Here is a 25696-nt window from a genome sequence, read left to right as displayed (position 1 = left end):
AAACAATCCAAGGTCCATGAAAAATCCAACTATTTACAAAAAGTGGAGCAGTGTCCAATGACTCCAAAATAAAAAAAAACATAAAGGAAACTTTTACCTAAAAAACTATTTACAATGGAGGCGAGCAAGTCCTACGGCTCACTACTGTTGTTGATGTCTCTGGCCAGGGCATCATCGAACTCCATGTTGATGTCCCGGAGGTGGGCCTGAGCACTGTCCTCGAGGGGTCGCAGCGACGTCGCCATGGTCTCCTCCAAAACCCTGCGAGTCTCCAAGGAACGCTGCCCGCCTCAATGCCTGGCTCATGGAGTTCTCTGCCCTGACCATCATGAGCTGTGCCCTCTCCGCCCGCCGCTGCTCTGCATCTATCTGCTGGCCCAACTTCTGCCACACGGAAGACACACGTAGTCAAGGGTCCTCCTGCCCATTGGCTGATGCCTGCCCCTGTGATGTAGATGGCCCCGAGGCCTGATGCCTCCCACGTCGAGCCTGCCTCTGCCTCAGTGCCAACTGCCTCTGCAACCACGACTGCCCCCGGGAAGATGGAAACACCCGGAGCCGTGGTGTCACAATCACACTTTGTAGGGGAAGAGAAAACGACACTCCCTCCCGGACCACAGAAGCCGAATGAATTTGACCCTCCCACTGTATTTGGCACAGGCACCTGATAGTATAATGCAGGTCACCACGTGGCAGCCAATGGCGGGAAGAGGGAATAGGGAGAGGTTGTGGATGGGGTGGGGAATATTAGGAACACCGGAAAAAGAATAAGGAAACACCTAATTCGGATAGGGAAAGGGAAACGCCGGTAAAAAACCCTGCCTATGTGAACATATTCATACATCAAATACTGGCATGAACGTAACTTTTAGCTACACTTCACACAAATCCTGTACCCTGCCTGTACTTGTTTTAAACCCACCTTAATACGTGGACTCGACCATTACCACAAATATACTGAACACATAGCCATAAGTGTAATGAAACAAACAGTGGGAAACTTCCCAACATGATAAGACATCAAACACATGGCCCCTTGGGTGGCATATGCAACATACATTGAACATAAAATGCATTCTTGACCCCATTCTAGTTTACAGCACTAGATGAGCTTGACTTCATGCCCTCATGATTCTCTGAATACACATGCTCCCCTGCGGTGCAGATTTCTTTATATTTCCGCGTGTTTGAACCAAACGTCTTCAGACTTTACAGTCTGTAACTGCCCTATTTGCAAGACAAACACTAAATGTTCAGCAGAAGCGGGGCCCGATCCTCAGATCGATTCATAATAACTCTCTGGGACGCTTCACAATGAAAGCTACGCCTGCACATGGAAGACCAGCCCCTCCCTGTACTTATCTGAGGTCCGGGAGCCCCGCGGGGACTTCCCGGACGAAGAGTGCAGTGCCCTTAGTTAATCAGCAGCGTTCTTGTCCCTCCAACCAGCGAGTACCCTCAAGAATGTCAGCAATCTTCCCTGCCATGCGAGAGCCGAAGTTCCTTCTTTCTCTGACGCCAACCGCTCCGTAGATCAGAATAAGCCGCACCAGCCTCGCGACGTTGCTGGTTGATATGCTAACTCCAATTAGTCAGCTGGCAACAAACGCGCAACAAGGAAACTACCCAACACCCAGAGCCTGCTGGGAAACGTAGTCTGTCCTTCCTATGCCTCAAGGAATGAATTGTAACATTCCAAGTCTGCTCCAGCCCTTTTTCCTGGCACGTGCCTGCACATCCTCCACTGTCTGCGGTCCAGTTGCTGGGGTGACTACCTCTGCTGGACCTCCGAATCCCGACTGTGGCAGGGATGGGATCTCCACCATAGTGGCCGTGGTGGCTTGGGCAGGTCCACAGCGGGCCATGGTGGCCTGTGGGCCGGAACACTGCATGGAGGACGACTGGTGCATACTGAGTAAAGAGGAGAAGAGGGTCACAAGAGCGCCCTGCACATGGAGGGAAACCCGACCATGAGCCCTCCCAGCCGGCCCACGTTGGCACACATCTATTTGTGAGGACGTGCGTGGTCCCCCCAGGAAGCACGCACATCATCATGAATGTCAAGTGTGCGCAACACAACACCGATTAGGACGGGCTCAACCCTGTCACGGATTGCCACGTCTGCAGGTAGAGGAGTGCCAGTTGACATGGGCCTCCCCCCCACCCCCCTACCAGCTGCCATGGATGAGCATGCCAGTGCTGTGTGTGGTCTGCCTCCCATACCACGCACACCTTCTCATATTCCACCAGAGGGTGACGGCAGCGACGGCAGTTCTCCCATGATGGGCTAGCCGTGCAGGCCATGAGCCCGGAGAGGTTTATTTTTTTTTCTCAACATCCACGCATGTGGGTGTTGAGGTACACCCTGCACCTCCTCCCTTGTTACGCTCACCTGGTTCCCACGGGGGCGTCGACCGGAACTGGGCCGCTGTTATTTCCACCAGCGTGACGTGTAGCGCCGAGATGACTGACTGGACTGGCCCGCTCAGCCTAGTTTGTCTGGCTCGCAAGAATATTCTTCTGCAAAGGAGAAGAGGAATTAACTACCCGTGGAATTGAGTGTCAACCCACCTTCCCCACTCCCGTTGTCTTCCCACAGATCACTCTTGATGTCCCCTTCTTAGCCTCACCTGATGGTTTGGAAGGATGAGCTCTCCATCCTGCGTCGACCGCAGGGGCGCGTTGATGACCAGTTACTTCACTGGCGTAGAGGAATTGGTGAGTTCCAGTATTGACTCTAAAGTCCAATTGTTCATAAGAGTTCAAATGTCTGATCTTCACTCTGTCCGATTCCTTGCAGGTTGCCGATTAATTAAGTCTATTGTGGTTTTTCCCCTTAGGGGCCGGGGTACGGCGATAAAGCAGAGTTGACTGTGCCGACCCGAGATGAGGTGAGGCCCCCGTGGTAAATCAGGTACGTTTTGTGGGGGGGTAACTGGTATTGTCTTTGCTTTCTCCCCTTAGGGGCCGGGGTACGGCGATGAAGCAGAGTTGACTGCGCCGACCCGAGATGAGGTGAGTACCTCCCGTGGTAAATCAGGTAAGTCCTTGGGGGTAGCTTGTATAGCTTTAGAGAGACCCCTTGCTCACTTTGCTGTCTTGGTCTCCTTAGGTGTTGGAGGGCGGCCGCGAGATGGAGAGAGCGTGATGGAATGCTGAAGTACCGCCAAGCAGGTGAGTTCAGCGCGGCGCGGTAGGAATGCGAAGCGATGCTTCAAAGACTTCTGTCTTTCAGTTCCGTGGCGAAATGGATCAGGATTCAGGTAAGGATTAAAGTTAAAACTCCTGTTCTAACCTTTATCCTTCTTTTCTTCTTGTTTCAGGAGTCCCAGGACTGAAGCGGGCGTGGTTGAAGACTGGAGCTGCTGAAAACACGGTGAGCGTTACGCTGCAGCAAGCAGAATAACGCGAAGCTCGTGTGGAATGTCCGGGCGTGGTTTAAATAGCCTTGGAAGAAGATCCGGGTAAGTATTCTTCCACAGCCCCACCCAAGTAACAAAATAGTCCCTTCAGTAAAATAGTCCCTCCTAAGCCTCATTTGGCTTGAGTCTTCATGCAGCATGGTCTGCCTCAGGTGAGTATGCAGCATGGTCTGCTTCAGGTAAGTTATCAATAATGAGCCTGGCGCCCATGGCGCCAGGACTGACTTTATCTTTGAGCCTGGCGCCATAGGCGCCAGGACTGTACCCAAACAGCCCCTAACTGGGGCTTTTGGGCATGCTCCAAGTGGCATGATGCCTGCTTCCGGGGCTGCTGGGCCTGGTCTGGTCTTCCGGGCATCATGACATCCCTCCTGTGTGGTCTCTCATCTCCCCCCTATACCCCCCCACCCCCGGGTAACCATGGGCAATTTTTTATTTTTCTTTCTTTTTTCACTTTTTCTGTCTATTGTGCATTTATGTGACCGTATGTTGCTTTGTGTGGCATCCAAAGGCATCCACTGTGTGTTCCGCTAGGCCCATACAGGCTTGTCTTGTGTTTGTGTTTGAGGCTTGGGGTCCAGACACATATGTCACTCCTGCTTCCCCTTTCCATAGGCTTGCAAGGATGGCAACGTGTGAAAGTAACTTACACAGAGGCATTGGGCTTCCATCAGTTGTGTGGCCAGTCTGTAGTCCAAACTGTGTATACACTCCTAGTGGGGATTCATGATGGTTTCTCCACTGCATGGTTGATAGGTATATTGCTTTTAATATTGGTCATTGTGCATATTTACATGTTGCTTGTTCATGTGTTACTTTGCCTCTCTCCATTTTACATGCAGTTTGTGCTGTATGCAGTACCCTGCCACATTTACCTACCAGCAACTGTAACGCTCACCTGGTATCCACGGGGACGTCACTCAGCCTGTTCTGACCTCTTACGACCTCAAACACTTCCCTGGAGTCTACTCGACTGGGGACTGGGCCTGAAACACAGGATTGGTAGAGATTAACTCCCTATTGTCTCTGTGTGCTTGAACCCTTGTTCCCTGGGGTCCAACCCTTCCCTTTGATCCACAGCTTACCTTGTTTTCCCTTGTTTTCTTGGAAAGTGTGCTCTCCGTCCTGCTTTCAGCGCAGGGGCGCGTTGATTGATGCGGGCTGGTTGCTGCCTAGTTACTTCACTGGCAAGAGTCCGACAGGTAAGTATAATGAGTCTTTTGAACAGTGCTCTAACTTCGTTCCTTTGCTTCCTTAGATGATGGCTGGCGTCCGGGGATGGCAACGTGCTGCTGAGATGAGTAGCGCTGAAGGTGAGTAAGAGCGCCATGCAACCCTTTGGTATTTGTATTGAACTGAGTTCTTTTTCTGTGTCTTTTAGGTGCCACGACGTTTTCAGCGTGAATGCCGGTTATGAAGAAGAAATGCGGTGAGTAAGTGCGGTATGCGGCGCCTCTAAATGTTTCCACGCTAACCTGGAGTGTCTTTTCCCTCTTGTAGATGGATGAGAAGTTCCGGAGACAGAGTTCCCTCAGAGCGGCTGGGATTCAGGTAAGCGTTTGAAGCTCTTACAGTCTTTAAATATAAGCGAAGATTTGCTGAATGCTTACTAATGCCTTTTTTCTGTTCTTTTCCCTTTTCCTTAGGAAGCGGAGTGCCGGGATGGGAATGACTCTTGCGAAGATGCCCGCAGAACAGAAGAAGCGATGAATGATGGGCAGAAGCGCCGCAAGGTAAGGCTGTTTCTAACAGTGTTCTTGTTCTTGCAGGAGCTGAGCGCAGAAGAAAGATGCAGGCCTACTGGAGACCGATCCGAACACGGTGAGTGTCACGCTGCAGGTGCAGAAAACACAAAGCATGTTTCTCAACCTGGGCGTGGCTTAAATAGTCTCTGGGTATCGCAGGTGTCTCTGGGCTGAACCACACTCAAACGACTAGGCTGCACATGCAGTTCTGGGAACCGAAATATGTGGGGGCATCCATCTTGTCCCCATCAATGTACTACAAGTCCAATCCCCAATGTTATCCTATGGGAGTGAGTGAGTCTGGTGCCACAAGCGCCAAGACTGACTCCAAGTGGGTCTTTGGAGGGATGGAGAGGCCCTTGAGGGCCATGTAGGTGATAGTGGCCTGGCTCCAGCCTGACACCTTGGAGGGCTGGGGACATGAGGGGCAGGAATCATGACAGCAACACACTGAAGATGGGAGGGGTCCATGTGGTGGCTTTCTCAGATTGTGAGACTTGGGCTATTGTGATTGGTCACTGTCTGACGTTGCCACTGTTGGGTCCTGTAGTCATGATTTGTCATGCAGGTAAATATATGTTCATGTGTACAGTTTTATTTTGATATGTGAGAGGTAATTTTCTGTGGCCTGTTTCCATTTATGACAGTGCACTTTGTAACAGTTGTGTCATGAATTATGCATTTATGTTTTCACATTGCATGCCATGGCATGGTGTGTTGGGCGGGTGACATGGGCTTTGGGAGGGGTTAGATGACATACCAGTATTTGGCTGTGCTGATTTGCAAGGGGGTAGTGAATTATGCAGCATGAATGTGTGCCTTTTGGTCACACTGCATTGGGTTTCTTTAAGTAGCCAGGGATGCACACATTTTAGCACTTCCCGGGACACATTCTCAGGTTAAGGTTGTGACGGTTCACTGTCCCGGTCTCATCATCGATTGTCACTTGGTATGTGCCAGGTCTATGTGCACTCCACAGGGGTGGGATTTTAGGTGAAAAATGTAGCCACACGGTGGGTACGGGCTGCCTCCCCACGTGCCCTTTCCCCTCCCATGCACAGGGGCCGTGCGTGTGGTTGGGGATGTGGGGGCACCACCATATGCACCGGTACGCCCCGCCGGGTTGCAACGTTGTGCAGGACACATGCTGCCACAATGTTCCTGCACACTACTGGGGGTGCATATAGTAGCTGCCCACCAGAGCAGTCAAGGGAGCGGAAACGTGACTTCAGCACTCCGAATGTGCGCTCCACTATGCCCTGGGTTGCAATATGGGCTGCGTTGTATCTTATCTCGGGTGGTGTGGTGGGGTTCCGTAGTGGCATCGTCATGTTGGTGCTCAGATGGTAGGCACTGTCCCCTTGAGAGGTCATAATGGTTGTGATAAATTGGGTTTCTCCATTTCTCTGTGTGTGACATGCACGCATGTGCACAGGCATTTATACTCACCATTGAGCCATGTGTCGCCATGCCTCCCAGCTTGCAGGTCCCGGTTTAGGGGTGACATTCTGAATATGAAACTATCATGGGTGGACCCTGGATAGTTTGCGTAGACAGAGGTGATTATTCCCTTGGCATTGCATACCACCTGCACGTTGATGGAATGCCAGTGCTTGCTGTTGCGATAGATGTGCTCAGTGGCCGTAGGTGGACGTGGAGCCAAATAGGTGAAATCAATGGCTCCAAGCAGTTTGGGGATGTGTGCCACCCTGTAAAAGTCCTGGACCATGGCCTGCCTTTCTGCAGGTGTTCTGTGCATGTATATGTGCCTTCGGACTGAGGGGCGTGCAGTCATGATTGCCAACACCTGGTGTAGGCAGCGTGACTGCGTGGGCTGTGAGATGCCCCCATCTATGGCAGTTGTCCGCTGAAATGACCCAGTGGCCAAGAAATGCAGTACATTCAGCACCTTTTCCAAGCGGCTCAGTGCTTGGGAGCACAGGGTGGGGGTAATGAGGTCATCCTCCCACTCAGTGACCAGGTCTAGGATTATATAGGGTGGACACCTGCACCTGCCATAGACCTGGTCATCAGGCATCCCAAACAGGCTGGTACTGGGTAAAAAAATGCAGGGCCTGGCTATCCTCCTCCTCCTGCGGTGTCCCACGACCACTACTGCGAGGAATGGTATATTCATCGTAGCGGTATGAGCTTGTTTGTTGTTTGCGCGCACCTTTATGCTGCGCGGGGGCGCTTATGCCTGCTTTCCGCTGGCGTACGTGTTTCCAGCTTAGTGCATCTTTTGTGGCGTGCGGTTTTCCCCTGTTCGATTCCATGAATATGTGTTTTTAGCGCGCGTGTGGGCATTGTGAGGATTTTGCAACGGTACTTCCCCCGTAACGCCCACATTTTCACGTGTTGTTCCCCATTCCACGTGATCCGCCCCCTTTTTAGGTGTGTGCGCTCGCCGGTGTGTGCCTTCACTGGGCGTCTCGTGCACATCCTTCAGCATGTCGCAATGACGTGTGCACCACATGCGGATTCGGCGCAGGTCACAGGTAAGCCACGCGCAGCGCCTTCCTTGAATCTCCAAATGGCCACTTGAGCGGCTTTTGCATGCGTGCGCTGCGATTTTTCACGCTTGCGCACCCGTTTTCGGCGCATATTAATTCCATGAATTTTACCCCCTTTATTTATAGATGAGGGCCTCATCCTGTATAGGGGGCATGTAATTAGACTGTTGAATCACATCCCTAAGTTGAGAAAAATCCAAGTGAAGATCGTTTGGATAAAGTGGTTGTAAATTTGGAATCCAATCGTACTAAGCAGATTATTATGGAAGAAATTTGACATTTATCTCTGCTAGGTTTTGTACTCGCTGAAGTGGTAAAAAAGAGAGCTAACGACGGCAGGGGGACGGATACCAACAAGGCACACGTGAGGAACCATCCAAGAGATGCATTGGTACAAGATAAGGTTCAAGAAACGGCCAGCTCAAGGAAGAGGTGTGACTCGAAGGAAGAGCGGAAACCAACTCTTCGAATCAGTGTGGAAAATGCAAAAGTGATAAACAGAGCGCTGTTGTGAAATGTTATGTGGCAAGTAAATAAAAAAAGAAATGACGATAGGAAAGATTCTTGGTCATGGTTGGTACAAGTTCTCATCTTGGAAGAAAAGTTCTCATCTTGGAAAAAAAGAGCATCATGACTACCTTCACAGTTGGATCAAAACACCTGGGTGATGGGTAGTTGGAATACGAGAGGATTTTAACATCTTTTTTCAAATGAGGGGATTAGATTGGATGCCTACAATATTATTTGTCTGCAAGAAACTTGGCTGAGAACTACACCGGTTTTGGACTGATTTACTGCCTACTTGAATCCAGCTGTGAAAGGAAGTAGGGGAGGACCTGTATCACGGCTCCTAACCTTACTAAGAAACGGAATCACCATGGAAATATTGAAGACATGGAACTTAAATATCTACACGCAAGTGTGCCAAATCCAGACAAAGGAAATAAGGAGAAGTTGCCCGGACTTGTTGATCCTGTTCAACATCTATTGGAATTCAAAAGGAATTATAGGCTCAGTGTTCATAAAAGGGATCATGGACAAGTTTGATACTCTGATTGAAACCTTAGAAGATCCATTGATCATAATCTGTGGTGATTTCAACGTGACAACCATGAAGAAAAACGTGAACTCATCTAAGAAGGAAAACAAGCCTCTGCTCGAATCCGGGAAAAAAGGCTTGTTATTGGAAGATGAGACTAAAACTTGTGAGCTTCATCAGCTAAATGGTTATACAAAAAGAGACATTCCGGCATGACCGACATGGGGGCGCAAGGGCACAAGTAAAGTACTTCATTACTTTTTTGTTTCAGAAAACTTCCATTCCAGTCTATCTAAGCTGGAGGTACTACCGATAACCTGTAGTGATCATAAAATAGTAAAGCTTACTTGTGCAGCAATGGTTACAATGCCCATCCAAGTATCACAAGGTCGAAATGGTTTAGTGATGAACGCCACAAAGATTTCAACCTTGATCCATTGTTTAAACAAACATATCCGAACAAAGGGGGGAAATTTAGGGTGAATTGGTAGATTATCATAAATTGCTGATGATGTTTGTTGAAACGAGAAAGTCCGGATCGAAGCCACATTTCTCACAAACATTGCTATGAAGTTGAATTGGTGGCTGAAAGAACACAATTAAGAGCAGACCTAAAATACTACAAAAAGAGGATCAGATATCACGTGCTGCCTCAATCAAAGTGCGTAAGCAGAACTATAGGTATTGGGTTAAGGCACGTAAACACAAAATGGTACAGGAGGACTCAGAGCAAATGCTCCAAAAAATCCTTGGCAACAAGATGGGAGATATATGGAAACTATTAAATACAACAAATACAACAAGGGAAGCTTTACGCAGTGCCAGAAGATATATGGAGAGAGCACTTCACCAAATTGTTTGAAACAAGTGCAAGTCAGAACGTAAGAGAGAAACCCTTTGGACCCCCATGGACATTTCAGGCCAATGAGGTTCCTCCTTATAAAGAGTGCCAGTAGTTTGAGGGCACCTGGCCTTGATGGCTTGACTAATGTCATCTTAAAGGAAGAGCTGGAATTATGGTTGAGATTCTTGCCTCTATTTGACAAAATTAAGAAAATCCAGCAAGTCCCTGGTTCATGGAAGACTTCTGTCATCGTCCCAATATTTAAGAATGGAGACAGATCAGATCCTGTAAATTAATAGACCTATCGCCCCACTCGATGTAGCTGGCAACATTTTCACCAAGCTGATCCTGTGTGGCCTAGAGTTATGGTCACGAGAAAAAGGATGTTTTGAAATATGGCAGTCTGGGTTTGTAAAGGAGATGGAACCTTGTTAAATGTCTTTTTAATTAACCCCTTGAAAACAAGAACAAGAAAGAAGAATGAGAAGATCTACCTGACTTTCATCGATCTGTCCCAGGCTTTCGATTCCATAGAAAGACCTTTACTATGGGACAAATTGGAAAGATGGGGGTGTCCAACTGACATTTTAGAAGCAATGGAAGATCTGCACTCAGAAACAACGATGAAAAAAATGCTGTCAAATTCTCCATCGTACCGGTGGTCACTTTCTACAAAATGAAGGTGGTCCCGATTCTAACATACAGGGCTAAAGCTTCTTTTTCCTTTCCCATTAAAAAAATGACTGGCACTTGAAAGTCTATTCTTGAAGAAGATTCTACACGCACTGAACTGCGTGCCAATACATGTCATACGACAGGAACTCGGTCTGATCTTATTGCTGGCACTGGTTAACTGGAAGAACTTTAGGAACTACGGACTGGGGACTCCTACAAGAGGTCATGCCTTAGTGAAAAGAGCACTCTCCAGTGAATCTGATTCATGTCTTATGGGTTATCAAGAGAACTGTAATAAACTCTTGGAAGATCTAGACACCACTGAGGAGAAATTACTATCCAACCCAATGTTGGTGAAAACCAAGATCTGGAAAAATGATTGGCTTGAAACACAGGAGGAAGCAACTAGATTCAAATTATACTCCCAATGTACTCCAGTCTACAGATCGTATAATACCCTGCCTAAATAGTTGAGGTGCCCAAACAATTGCTATAGAGTCCAATAAATGAGATTTCGATTCACCCTGTATACAAGGCTGGAAGTTTTATCTGCAAGGAGTAGAGTGATCGAAATAGACAGCACCTGCACATATTGTAAGGTGAATCAGTAAAAGAAACTCTTAAACATGTGTTACTAGAGTGTAAAGCATTAATTGCTCTTAGAACCCAGATTTTGGGAACTTTTTTTGAAGAGCTAAGCACATTGATCCTGGAGGAATGGTGGACAGTGGTCATGCAGGGTGAAAGGATGTCATTGATTATTGCATTGGTCTACATTCTAACTAAAGTATTCAACCTCATCAAAACGGGCTAACTAAGACTAATAATACAACAGAATGAAAAGGGTGATCTTCACTTATTGTCATGCCTTGCCATGACATCTGTCCCCTATGTCTGTGTTTTGCTTTGTTTTTCTTTTTTGGTGTGTTTTGTGGTGAAAGACTTAATAAAGTCAAAGCACCAAATAATGTTTATTTTTATTTCTTTAAAACAGTATTCTGTACACAGTGGAACCATTGCAGGGAAAATTGTTGGGGGCGGGGGGATAGAGAGGTCCTGTGATTTCAGCATGAAGCATTTGCTGTTAAGTGGAATGCAGCCGAGTATTACCAATGTCCAAAAACTGAAGATGTTTGTAAATTGAAAGGCATAGTGAAGATGCAGAAAAGGAAATGCAAGTTGCTGTGCTGACCAGTGATGCTGAAGGGGAGTGTGCCAGTTTCGTATAGGCTGTTGCAGCATCCAGGATGGGCCAGAGAATATGGGAGTCGATGGGAAGAATGAGTATGGGTGAGTCTTTCTTCACTTGGTGCCAGAAAGGAGGAGGACTTTCTTTAAGACATCCCAACCTACCGAAGCGCAGCAGAGTGCTGTGAGTGTGTTGGCCGGGTGGCCGACCCGGTCCCAGACGCCGCCCACCTCAGTTTTCCCCTCTGCATCACGCTTCTCTAAATGCACTGAACCGAATGCCCACACTGAACAAACACAGTAAACGTGGATCATTGTAAAAGTGTGCTCTTATGCTTTTTCAACTGCATCTGAATAGTGCTTGTAGCGTTGCGCCCAATACTCGCACACATCGAACAAGCTTCAGTCGTGGTGATCCCTAACGTTGTACAGCATGTACAATCTGCGAAGCGGCACTCTAAGACTACCTTAAGACGCCAGAGTTTGGTTATGATAGCGCACAACGCTCACAAAATAACATGCTTGAAACTCCCCAGCCAACAGTTATTCTTGAAGGACGAACTTTAGCGGAAATGGCTGATGCAGGAATAAACTGACGCAGCAATGACAAGACTTCATCCGACAGAGAATCTTCCTGCCTTAACTCATCTAGTAAAGGACACTATGCACCATAACCTCGAATGTACATCTTCAATGAAACAAACAATTTCCAGCCTGGTAGCAACTAAAAAATGATTGCTGAGCCTAAATGCGCAAGAAAATATATTGTGGGTGGCAAGCACAATTCATCATTCCCTAGACAATGAAACAATCTCAAATGATTCACATATGAAAGAGAATGCACTTTGTGAAATTCCCATGGACCTCGACCTAAATCCATGTGAGGGGCATATCCATGGAAAAGAAGGCAAGCATGCACTATCAATTATAAACACTCCAAGGGGGCATCACTTTGCCCCAATCAATGGAAGCACAAACTTAAGAGAGAGATTCAGCACGGCTCACGCAGACATCCCTCTCAATCACAATGCGGAGGTTCATAACTCACACGATTCAACCCTGGCAGCACAGAGGTTTGTCCTCAATTCACTCGTAAACAGTGCTTTAAGTGGGCCGGGGCCTGCCGGGGCCGGGCCCCGGCAGTCTCCAAAAAGTGAGGCTGAGCCGGGGCCCTGCCGGGGCCCCCCAGCCCCACCACGCCATGGCAGGACGCATTATCCCGCCGCAGCCGCAACGAGAAATGCGCCCGCCAGTTAAACGTCAGGCAAACTGACAGAAGTGCCAGCCAGCCACAGCGTCGCTGTGACTGGCTGGCACTTCCGTCAGTCTCTGTAACTTTCTCTGATGACCCCTCATCTGAGGGGCCATCAGAGGAAGCTACAGTCCCTTAGTTCCCCTCGCCAGGTCACTGACCCTCAGCGAACCCGCGGGCTCCATGATCTAATATGTAGATTAGATCACGGAGCCCGCGGGTTCGCAGAGAGTGAAAGACGCCTCGGGGTCAGTGCTCTGAGCAGAGATCACTGAGCCCGAGGCGCCTTTCTCCTTTGGCAAGGCTTTATAAAAGATGCCTTCAACTGTGTACGTTTAAGCCATTTTTTATACACGTAGAAATGTTTCTATGTTTATAACAGATGGCTTGAATCGTACACAATTCAAAGCAACTTTTATAAAGCTTTGTCGACGGACAAAGCCACCTTGGGTTTTGTCCGTCCTCAACGCTTTATAAAAGATGCCTACGTTTCAAGACGTCTTTTATAAACATAGACATATGTTACAAATGTCTATGTTTATAAAAGGCAGCTTGAATAGTACACAAACCATAGTAAGGTAAGCACACAAGTGTGCGTAACTTACTATGGGGTGTGCACTTTCAAGCCACCTTTTATAAACATAGAAATATGTAACATTGCTATGAATATAAAAGAAGGCTTGAAAAATACACAAACCATAGTAGTACGCGAACAAATATATAGATGCTCAAATACATTTATATATTTGTTTGCGCACCTTACTATGATTTGTGCACTTTTAGGCCACGCCCACAATGGAGGCCACGCCTCCAAACGAGGGCCCCCCCTCAATTTCTTACCCCACTTAAAGCACTGCTCGTAAACATATTTGAATCCCTCAAAGAAGAGGTTTACACGTACTTGGGCATTCTGATGGAGCTCTCAAAAGAAGTGGGCAGTTGCGAATCCTCTCTAATCAGTCTGAATGCTGCATTAAACAATCAACAAAAAGAGCTGATAGACGAATTCACAAAAAATGAAAAAGCTCACACAGAAAGTTTGCCAGATCTAAAAAGGACTTTAGTTTGTTCAAAGATGTAAATGAATCAATGTTGGATAACATGAAATCTACTCTTGTAGACAGACCGGACTATGAAACTTTGTTCCGTCACTGACCATGAGGAAATCTTCTTTGGAGACCACGTTCCTCTGTCAGTCGTAGAAGAATTCATGAGATTAGCCCAAATAATTGATGAAAATGAACCCAATCATTATTCAAGGCTTTAAAAAACATCACTTTTGTCTGCTTTCTTTTGTTTCCATAATTTGTGCTTTCCTCCCATCTTGGTTATTTCCAGAATATTCTGGTAAGATGGGGAAAACTTTTTTATTTGCTTTTTTATTTGCTTTTTTGCCTTGTTTGGATGAAGAGGTCACACCCTCCGTTCCTTCTTGATTGTGAGGCATCTGCCTCTCAATCATTGGGCTGTTTGTTTCTCAGACGTTGTTGGTGCAGCAGTACCTTGTCGTTGCTGTTGAATCACAGAATCCAACTTGCAAAATGAAAACCAGAGCAATGCAAATAACTGTGAATCAGCAAATGCAAAAAAAAAGAAAAACAAGAAATTATCTGATGGATCATCATTGATCCAATAACCCCCACAATAAGAATTAGCATTGAGTTACAAACTGTGTAAACTATGATCAAAATAATTATACCATCTAAACCATTGAAGTTGGCCCCCATTTTATATAAGAAGAGTAAACCCAAAAATGGAGACAGAATCGAAGTCCGTACAATAACGATGGAGTCTGACTCTATACCATCGAAGACAAATGGGCTCCAAATGACACATGCTTGGTTAAAACATTGCAATGTGTGAGCCCTAATCACAATCAGATCAATCTCTATAAACCGTTCGCTGCACCCAAAATTCGGCTTCGTCAAGTAAATCAGAAAAAATGTCAAAAAGCTCTGAACCGAAGTAACATCTTGTCATACACTAAACCAGTGTCCGACCTTTATTTTCCACCCAAGACATTGACTGCCTTTCCTTCCTCTATGAAAAATGCACAGACACAGTGGAACTCACACAGATCTTTCACACCTTCATTGTTTTTTAGTGTATGTGGGCTAGTGAGCTTAAAAAAATAAGAGTAGAAGTCTTTAACACCATACCACCTCTTACCCTTAATTAATTGAAAAATTGAAGAATTGATTCACTTGACACTGTACAAAAAAAATGCTTGTACAATTACGAACATCAGAAATAACAGAATTTGTTCCACGAAACACAAACTCAGAAATGCCCATTATAAAGAAATCCAAGCTCTGGACTTTGCTGCCAGATATTCTGACCGAGTTATTTCAGAGACTAAATGTCACAGAGTTCCTGCTCTAGGGAAAATAGGAACTAAATCTCCTGAGTTGGAATACACGAGGGCCCTCATCATTTAGAGACAAAGTGACTAGTCGTGCCATCTTTAAAGATCATGATTTAGTATTCCTCCAGGAGACATGGCTCATGGAAGATTTGACCATTAATGGGTTCACTACTGTTTCACAGCCTGCTACTTGCATCAATGGGAGTCGTCCCTCTGGGGGTTTATTGGTAGCAATCAAAAACAATGTTGGTCACGATGTAGAATGTATAATTCGTGAAATACCGGGTATTCTAGCCATTAAATGTGTCATAAGGTGGGACAATACAACAAAAGTTTTATTGATTCATATTTATTGGAATCCCGCTAGCAGGGGTTTACTGCCTTTCCTTGAGGACCTACCTCACATTCTTACTGAAACAAACTTCTCATTCTCTGATGTCTTAAATTGAATGGGTGGTGATTTCAACGCTTACTGCTCCTCCATCATTGGGCAGTCATCCAAAACCAGCATTAATAAATGTGATGGGGAAGTCTGGGATAGGGTGTTTTCAGATTGGAATCTAATGATTGTAAATGGTAATGCAAGTACTGATCTACCCCCTACATCGACCTGGATGAATGGCAAAGCCAAATCCACAATTGATTATAGAGTAGTGTCTGTCAAACTATTTTAGTGCTGCCTAAAGCTCAATGTCATCCCTGTGAAATATAGTGACCATAGTTCACAACAAGCCTCCTTTTTCATGGAACAGTTTAAAATGCAAAACTCATACACCCCAAAATTGCAAGTAAATACTCAGGGTAACCGAATTGTCTGTCTTGGCAATCAGGGCTCGAAATTAAATGCTATACTAGAGCAAATTGTGCGATGCAGCCTTCAATCAGAAATGAAAACCATATGTATGCCTGGAAACTTTGTTAAATTTCTATGGGATCTCCATCCGCCGAAATCCACTCGCACACTTTTGATGAAGAAACATATGCAGAAAAAAAGTCTTAGCCAAAAACTACATGACCTAAAAGCCATCGGATTGGCCACTCAAATGTTTGAATAGGAAAAGAAAAAATTAATGAATAAATATAGAAAAGGGTCACGCATACAAAGAATCTTGCGTAATTATACATGATGGCAAACTTATGCTTCGAGCCCTATTGCCAACTCGAGCAAAAAATGTTTGGGCGGTAATTAAAGTCAAAACACAGTCCCAAGGAGCACAACAATCCTCCACAATATCTGACACCTGGATAAAATATTTCACTGAGACATCGAAAAAGTTACCCAACGACTCGGTCGTGACAAAAAGCAACACTAAATGCGAACTGTACATTGAAAAAGAAGAGAGAGAGCGATTCATTGTAAAATCAACCAAATCACGGGCAGCTGATTCAAATGGCCTAACACACACGATCCTAACATCCAACTCGGTAACTTGGTCCATCATATTATTTGATCTCTTTAAAAACAAAAAAAAAATCAAAATTCAAGTTTTCCCAGAGTCTTTGAAACAGGCAATTGTAATTCCAATTTACAAAAAGGGCGATAGAACTAATCCAGCAAACTATCGCCCTCTTTGACTGTGACGGCAAGATATTTTCACGCACGCATAGTGTTGCAAGATTTGATGAAATGGGTACATAATTTTGTCCAAACACCAGACCGGTTTCCGGAAGGGACTATCCACTCTATTGAATGGGTTAACCCTGAATTTTATAAAGGAACAAAGCTTGCAAAATAATTTGATGCCCACTTACATAGCCCTCATCGACTTATGAAGCGCTTTTGATCTGGTCAATAGAGAAAAACTATGTTGCAAGTTTTATAAAAAAAATGGAATATCCCGGAAGGCTTGTTGCACATAATTATGGCCCTGCATGAACAAACGAAAATTCAGATTAGATTGAATCTGATGGGCGACTTATTCACAGACATACCCATTAAAAATGGAGTAAGACAAGACGGCACTCTTGCAGGCTTGCTCTTTAATCTCTATATTTTGCTGATCTTACAGAATTTTTGCAAGCTCATACCATGGTTTGTCCATCTATAGGCAAATGAATAATTCACTTTTTAGCCTATGCTGATGATCTAGCGCTAATTGATGAAACGCCAATCGAGCCAGAACATTTAATTAAATTAATGGAATTTTATGCACGTGAAAATGAATTGTAATCAATCCACTTAAATCCAATACAATAACTGAATTCTATTCAATCGCTAAAAGATCTGACCATAGAAATGGAAAGTAAAACAATTCAATACTCAAGCCAATTGAAACAAATTACACAATTCACTCTGTAGATTTTCTCTTTTGCTTAAATTTTACAAAGGTAAAGTGATTCAGCCATTTAATACGGCATGGAAATTAACCCCAGTGCTTGTAATTTCAATCGGGCCCGACTTGACGGTCGAATGTGGAAAAAGACACTTGGCCTCATTATGAGTATGCTGGCCCGGTAACATCTGTGCCGGTAAGCTACTGGCACCGTTATAACCGGACCGGCATACTCTGAGTTCTTCGAGTGGGTGCCTTTCAACCTGCTGCGGCCCGCTCGCAGACCTTGACTGTTGCACAGTGCCGGTGCATCTGTCCTCCCCATTGAGTCCTATAGGACTCGATGGGAATGGCAGAGTAATTTTTTCCGGTGCCTGGCTATGGGGCATTACCGGGACAGCCAGGGCTGTAATGCCCGGGTAATTCCCCATTGCCAGGCACCAGAAAAAAAACAATCCTGGCGGCAGCCGTGCCGTTTTTACAGGCACGGCTACCACCAGGGTCATAATGAGGTCCACTGTGCCTTCCAAAGTGTCTTATCTATTGCTCGATTGAGATACAAATAAGATTGCAATCCCTCCAATCCTACTTCAATTGGAAGGTTCTTGTGCTTTTTAGATCAATCCCTGATCCACACAAGAATTCTCTTTTACGAGGACATCAGGGATAACAGTATGTCGCAAAAGAGCAAATACCTGACAAGTCTACAAGCCGATGCCGATGGCATTCTTTGAAAATGTGAAACGAGTGAGATTCTTATTGCACATCCAGACCAGGTTAAACAAGCTCTAATGAGAGCAGACTGGATTGCAACTAGGGCAGCTTTTAGTGACATGAAAAACACTCGAACCTTCAGTGTTAGTGAAAAACAGAGTAAATATGTACGCCCATATTTAAGTTTAAGACCATTTCCAAATCCATCCTGGCATGCTGAATTACTGCCCTTTCGAATGAATCTGGTAAAAACTAATGAAACTACGAGAATCTGGAAGAACTTAGATCGCACAGCAGGGGAATGTAATCTGTGCGGTGAAGGGTATCCCTAAAATGTGAGACATCTCTTGATAACCTGCACATCCACAAAAGTATTAAGAGAAAAATACTTTACTAGATTTGTACATTAAAATAGGTTGACTTAATACTCAAGAATTCTGGCACAGACTATCAGCTTGGAAAGAAATTGTCTTGTCTATTGATCTTTTAAAACTCTTGAATGAATTGCATTTTATCCCTTATGATGCAGACTAGCTGAATTTGAATTGTAGCGCATAGTTTGTTTCTTTTTATATTCGGACATGAACATTTATTTTTATCCTTTTTAGATGAATGTTAACTGTGGAAAAATGTGTAAAAAGTTGTTGTGACTGCGCAATAAATACATTTAAAAAAGAAAAATGTACTGGTGGGGGACAGAGGATAGCAGATAGCAGATGCCGTCTCTCCGGGCCCTGCACTGTGTTTAGGACTTGCTTGGTCCTTTCTTGATAACAATACTTCCTACGTGCTTTGGAATGCTTCGCATGTTTCTTAGGATTTATACAATTTGTTTATCCTACCTGTTCTTTTAATGAAAAATTCATGTCATCCGCAGGACAGCCTTCAAGGTTATAAGAGTCAGAATAAATTTCTGAACAAAGAGATATTGGAACTCTCAGCACTACGTAAAAATGCAGAAAAAAGGGAACGAGAAATGCAGACAAAGGTCAGAATGAATTTTGTGCACAATAATCATGTTTCACCATCTATCATTAACAATCTTAGATCGGCAGATCAATTACTCCAAAACATGCTTCTCTGGTCGAAGTAGCCTTACTAATTCATTTCGGTTTCATTACCATCCTAAAATGTTTAGAGTTTGGTTTCATTCGGATGAAGAGTTTCTGTATGGACTCAATTCATACCTTTTTAATTTGTGCTAAAGGTGCAGGAGAGCTTATTGTGGTAATGTCAACTCAATTGCTGGAATTCATTGCACTCATTCCTTTCGGTCCAAAGATAACTGCATTCCTGTTCATAATGTGCATTAGAGTAAAGTGTTTAATGGAAGAATTGATGAAACAGCTCTTGAGAATGTTGAGAGAGTGCTTAAATGTGTGCTCCATGCGCGTGTCATTTGGGCCTGAGCCATAACTGAAAGAGGGGTACCTGTTGGAGTATCCTGTCTTGGGACTTAAAAGTCGACACTTGACCTGAAGGATACGTTAAGAAATAAACCCTAGCTCAATCAGTATATTTAGACTTTTCACTGAATTCTTTTCTTTGCAGATTTTATTTTTTTACAGACAATTTTTTTTATTTATTTTTTTATACCACAAGTGGGTGGATGATCAAGGTACTATGGCATGGAAGATAGGTAGGAGCTGGCAGGGAAAATATGGAGTGGGGGAGAGGGTGGGTGTTAGGGTTAAGCGGGGTGCAGGGTTCTCACTCTGCATTTTGCAGTAGAAAATCGGCAGGAAAAACACAGCGATGAAAAATTGTGCTGTAAAAGGGTATAGATCCATTTCAGTCATACCTCTAGCCTTCTGAGTCTATGAATTTCGTGTGAAACATTTGAATATGATATTGGGGACTGGAATGTGATTTCATAATTATGTTGTGCGACGGAGGGAGACGTGGTGGCCGTGCCTGTATGTCCTCTTGGTTACAGTGAATGAGGAACTGAATGCTTGCTGGTGATGAGTGCCGGTCAGCTCAGAACATTTTGGAATGCTGTACCATTGCTTTGAATGAGCATATTGTGTGATGTGTTGTTTGGGGTGCAGAGCTGTTTCCAGAAAGAGTGAAATATCGGGGACTATGAACACCGCCTGCAGTCCGTTTGATATTTGATTAACTGGTAAGGACTGCTAGGAGCCGTTAACTCTGTACTTCTTGGCACATTGTTTTTTTACCCACCTCATGCTCAGCGTGGTAATACGAAAACTCTATTGCGTGGGGATGCACTGGAGCGCAGGGCATGTCCAGGGCCTCAGCAGAATGATGATGCTGGGTAATATTGTGAACTACATCACCTGTCTTCTATGTCCTCAAGCATCTCATCCACGTTGGAAATGGACATCACAACCAAATCTTCTGTTATGCGCTGAGACTGCCAGATATACATTGTATCCTTAAAGGCAAAAAACATGAAATCGGTTATATTTCATACAAATTGCATTTCGAGAACATTTCTTCGTAATTTGGTATCAAAGGTGCCAAATGTACTCCAAGAAGAGTCTAGCTCTGCCATTGCTGCTCCTTCTACTGCTCTTTCCGTGAACTATCCACATCTGTCCCAAGGGCTAGAATATGGAGGGGTTAAGGGCCTGCAAGTGGGTCCTAATAATGGGGTAAATGCCACGTTGAGACAGGATTCTAGTCTTCCATTTTTGACTTGGTCTGCTCACTCAGCCCCGCCCGCTCAAGGCGGGGAAATGGCAAGTCCTCACCTAGAAGCTTCAACATTGAACCACAGAATATTTGGACGATTAAGATTTTCTTGATGCGCCTCTCCTTTTGTCAGAAGGGGTGTGTTGGTCGGTGATGATGGGGCACCCCTGATGATACACAAAATAATCACTACTACGAAGAAGCTGCCCCTTCTGCTGATCAACCTCTGGGCCCATGATCTCATCAGGTCTTAGGCAAGTCGCTTCCCGTCTTTTCCTATACTTATACCGGACTACTCTGACTGCTGCCCTCTCTGCCACAGCCGGATATTTATCAGCTTTATCTTTACAAAGCTTCATCTGAATCTGCTGCATCAACGCAATTTGCTTTCCTGCAGCCAACTCTTTTTCTAATCTTGAAATATTCTTTTTCATTTCCTCATTTCTCTGATGCATTTTCCCATAGGCATGCAGGAAGACCCAACCCCGCCTACCCAGCACGGTGCATTCCTTTCCCCTCTTTACTGAAACCTGTTGTAAACAAGACATTACATCAGACGGATCAGCGTCTCCCAGTCTATGATCCCATGTTTCACAAAGTCCCGCTCCGCACGCCCACACCTGGGCTAATTTATCATATGGGCGTTTAGCCCAACCTGGAATGATAACATCTGGACATTCACCGCCAGCCGGAAGGCCCTTTTTCCTGAACAAGCTATTCATCATTACAGTAATTGGCAAAACCTTTTTTCTTTCTCCTTTCAACACTGCAGTTACTCGCGCAGGCATGCACACACAAAAAAAAACAGATTAACACAGCCCAACACTCGCTGCCAACTGAAAACAATCTTTCGCCTGCAATGAAAGCAAAGCCTATCTGCGTTTAAACAGATTCTTTGATATTTGGAAACAATTCATCACAAATACCTGCTCACAGCGCCAAAAATGTTTTGCTCTCCAAATGTGCACGTACACTTCATCACCAGTACATGTGTAGAGCAAAGAAAAATAATTTGAACGCAGGTAGGCGAAGCAATAACTCACAGCCAAATACGCAGTTAGTGAAATAATGAACACTTATACGGCTATTTATTCATAGCTTGGAAGGAACAAGTGATAACACAGAAATAAATCACAGAAAAGACAGAGAATTCAAAAGAAAATACATCACCGTGGGCGTAACTGAATCCCTCATCTCGCCAGAAGCGGCTGGAAGACCCCGGTAACAGCCAGGCCGAGAGCACAACAGCCCACAGGTATGTCGGACAAAGGCGTCCCCCTTCCGACTGAGGTCTTTGTGCTTATCTTGTCTGACCACTGAGGGGTTCCGCATATATGCACTCCTCAAACAGGGGTGGCAAGCAATGCGCTTGCGCATTGATAAGTGACCGTTGTTTGCCAGCTAGGTCAACCGACAGTAACCTCAAGGAGCAAAGCGCTTCCCTCCTCTCCTAAGAACAAACGCCACGGAAAACGGTTCCATAACTCATAGCAAGACATAACAAAATGAGCTTTCCCAGCAGAATGTCCTTGACTGGCTGCATACCAGGTTTGGAAAGCATGTTTTTTCAGCAAAGCAAATTCAGCTCTCAGCAAAGTAAGTACAGCTTTTCACTGAGGCATGGAATAAATATCCATTATGGCTCTGAGTGCCCCCAGAATGCACTGCGCACCAGCGCCATGTTTTAGCTCAAGCATAACAATTCCACCCTTGGATATTTATCTTCCATAGCCCAGTGGCAGAGGAGCCGGTCTCTGGAACCGACGAAACATTAGAACTAAGTTGGGAATGCATTGAATACAACAACAACAAGCTATTATGATAGCTAATATAATACAAATGCAAGAAAAAGCGTAACGCAGTGTACCCCCAATATCAGAAATCCATGAAAATAACCAATCCCACCAATTCCCAGTATGATCTTGGGACACTTGAGAAATGAGATCCCTCAAACCTCGAATATGACTTTCAATGGATCGTGAATGGTCACTTAGATTGAAACAACACATACCTTCAACTTCGTTACAACCTAAATTATGCTTGAGCAATAGATAATCAACGGCAGCCCTGTTTTGCAAAGTTGCTTTTCTAATAACTTTGCTGTCAAGGAGTAACTCTTCTAATGCCTGCGAAGTATGATTGAGTCCTTTTACTACTAGACATGCTAATTTGATTAAAGATTTGTAACCCCCAGCAGCTAAACCCCAAACTCCCACTAATGAAAGGGTTAATGCTAGAACCTCAGCCTCCGATAGTAAATGCACATGTGAATCACAATCGGGGGATAGACCCACTGACTCGAAAGTTGACCTTTTGCTTCGAGATATTGCTGGGTGTAAAGGGAACATCATTGGTCCTAATCGAGTTAAGGCACATGGACTCCGGAAATGTTAGCTGGAATGTAAGTGTATGTGATGTTGCCACAGGAAAAGAGCCATCCTGTTGGAAGTTTCACATGATTTAGATGACTGGCAGCTATCACTGTATGATTGCAAGACATAGTATTATTCATACTGGTACATGTACTTGGAACTCGTGAACACAATCGTTTCTCGAACACAGTTTGATTTTGCTGTTTGGTTAAATTGAGCTGTTGGCATTTGCCAATTTCTTTTGCATTGCATGTCATAAGGGAACACACATCGCCTTGAGTTACATTGTAGGTTATAATATGTGTCAAGTTTCTCCATTTGCGATCCGTTTCCTGGCAAAACCTGCAGTACTCATAGACGGAAAAGGATTGCCTAATATCTAAATCTTGAACCAAAGAATCATTGTGCGTGACGCCGAAAATGTGCTTTGGAACCGGAACTGGCGTCGGCACCGCTACTAAGCACGTAGTCAGTAAAGCTTCAGCATTGGGCACGCCAGTGAGGCAAAAGTGCGTAATGTTGAGCAACTGTTGTGCCAGATACGTCCACATATTCTCCGTTTGGGTGATCATTGGGGAATATTTTCGCCGTCCTGAAGATGCCTCTCGCATAGCTGGGATCAATGTTGTTTTCACTTGCACCTGACTTGTTTGTCGCATTCCATAAATCCATGTCTTCGGTCTGGCTGGCTTTTCGGCATCGGCATAGGGCTGCTTTTGAACATCATTTTCATCATCGGTTTCCCATGGATCGCTGGCACAGATGTGACATTTTTCATTGGTAGCAGCATGCCGTTTGACTCTCCCGAACGGAGTCCATTTAGTCCCACAATTACACCAGCCAGACACAGGATCTACAAGGCAAACCCAGAAAAGAGATATCAGTGTTGAAAATCACTCTCTTAGGTAACATTTGTCTGCGGGCACATACTGCCATTGCTTTCTACCGGGCTCCATCACTAAGACTACTTGGTCTTTGTCTGATGCAATGACATCTGTGGGCACTGGTGGGCCACTTGGCCTTTCCACCCACACCTTCGCACCCGGTACCATACTGTCTGAAGAGCCAAAACCACGATCCCCACGGGTAGATAACTGTAGGAGGCTCCCCCTTCTTAATCATGGACAACTTAACAGGAATGATAATTAGTTGGGCCACCTGATCGCCCTTGTGGATCGGTAGCAATTGGTCCCCACTATTCATCAGGATGACTTTGATCTCGCCTTGGTAATCAGCATCAATGACCCCTCCCAACACTTGAACTCCCTTCAATGCTAGGCCAGATCTAGGGGCAATCCATCCCATATGCTCTGGGGGAATTTGTACTCCAATCCCTGTTTCAATTACAACAATCCCTCTTGGGTCTAATCTGATTTCCTCATGGGAATGCAAGTCTACCCCTGCTGACTCTGGAGTCGCCCGATAGGGAGCTAAAGAACCCGGGGTAATTTCCCAGTACACTAGGGTTTCTCTAACTGAGTTGGGTTGAATCTGTAAAGCAGGAGTCATTAGCCGCATCAAAGGAGTTTCATGATAATTCACAGGCCTATTGTTTAGCACTTGCACTGCATCAAACACACAATCACACCAGCCTGCTAAACTGCCATCTCCAGACTTGCGCAGCTGTTCTTTCAACAAACCATCCGTTCAATTAACCTTGAAGCGGCAGGGTAAAAAGGCACATGGTAGAGCCATTCAATGCTCTTCTCCTGACAATATTCTTGAATCAATTTGCCTTTGAAGTGTGACCCATTGTCACTTTGAATCTACAAAGGCACTCCGTAATGCAATATGATCTGATCTAACAACTTAATGGTGTTCAGTTGTGTGGCACGCTTGCACGGCAAAACCATCATGTATCCTGAGTATATATCCACAATAGTGCATGCATACTGACAACCTTTACTGATTGGCAGGGGACCGATATAATCAATCTGTCAAATTTGACCTGGTAACTTTCCTCTTCGCAATGTACCCCGGACAATCTGAGGGATAGGCCTGTGCTGTTGGTGTTGGCACACTGGACATTGCAAAATGATTGTTTTCACTACCTCTGAAGGAATATTGATTCCTCGAGCTTGTGCCCACCTGATAGTAGCCTTTTCTCCAAGGTGTCCACATTTCTGGTGAGCCCACTTGGCCAAACACTCCAAATCGTCTTCCTGAGCCTCTGCATACACAGATGAAATCTTGGTGTGTTCATCTGCAACAGAATTAAACTAACGTTCTAATGAGTCTGTAGCACAATGCGCGTCCACATGATACACAGTGACTTCACTTTGTGATAACATTTCCGCAATATCTTGCCACAGTTCTTTTCCCCACAACTCTTTTGAATGAATCTTCTACCCATTCTTTTGCCAGGTTGGCAGCCACACCGCCAACCCATTCGCCACTGACCATGAATCTGTCTACAAATGACATCGACCAGGGGTCTCTTGTTTCAATGCCTGGTAAACTGCGTAAAGCTCTGCAAACTGACTGCTCTTCCTTTTCCCTGATGTTGTCAAAATCTTTTTTGTCGTGGGATTATACGACACCGCTTTCCAGTATCGCTCTGTTCCCACATATCCGGCCGAGCCATCCGTGAACCAGGCATGCTCTGTTGGTCCACGGTTAAATCGCCATGAAGTACT

At 45.1% G+C, this 25696-nt stretch overlaps 1 protein-coding gene across 2 annotated transcripts in view; it reads left to right on the top strand.

The window, feature by feature from the left end:
- TBC1D2B (TBC1 domain family member 2B) overlaps positions 1–25696 on the top strand; it is an 832871-nt gene that overhangs the window by 357138 nt on the left and 450037 nt on the right. For both annotated transcript variants that reach the window (XM_069624408.1, XM_069624407.1), the window contains exon 7: positions 18908–19018. In XM_069624408.1, coding sequence (XP_069480509.1) covers positions 18908–19018 — 111 coding nt within the window. The remainder of the gene's footprint in view (positions 1–18907; positions 19019–25696) is intronic.

Source organism: Ambystoma mexicanum, chromosome 11 (assembly GCF_040938575.1).
Source record: "Ambystoma mexicanum isolate Mex_15411 chromosome 11, UKY_AmexF1_1, whole genome shotgun sequence".
Classification (NCBI taxonomy): Eukaryota; Metazoa; Chordata; class Amphibia; order Caudata; family Ambystomatidae; genus Ambystoma; species Ambystoma mexicanum.
This window is presented reverse-complemented; position numbering and strand designations above follow the sequence as displayed.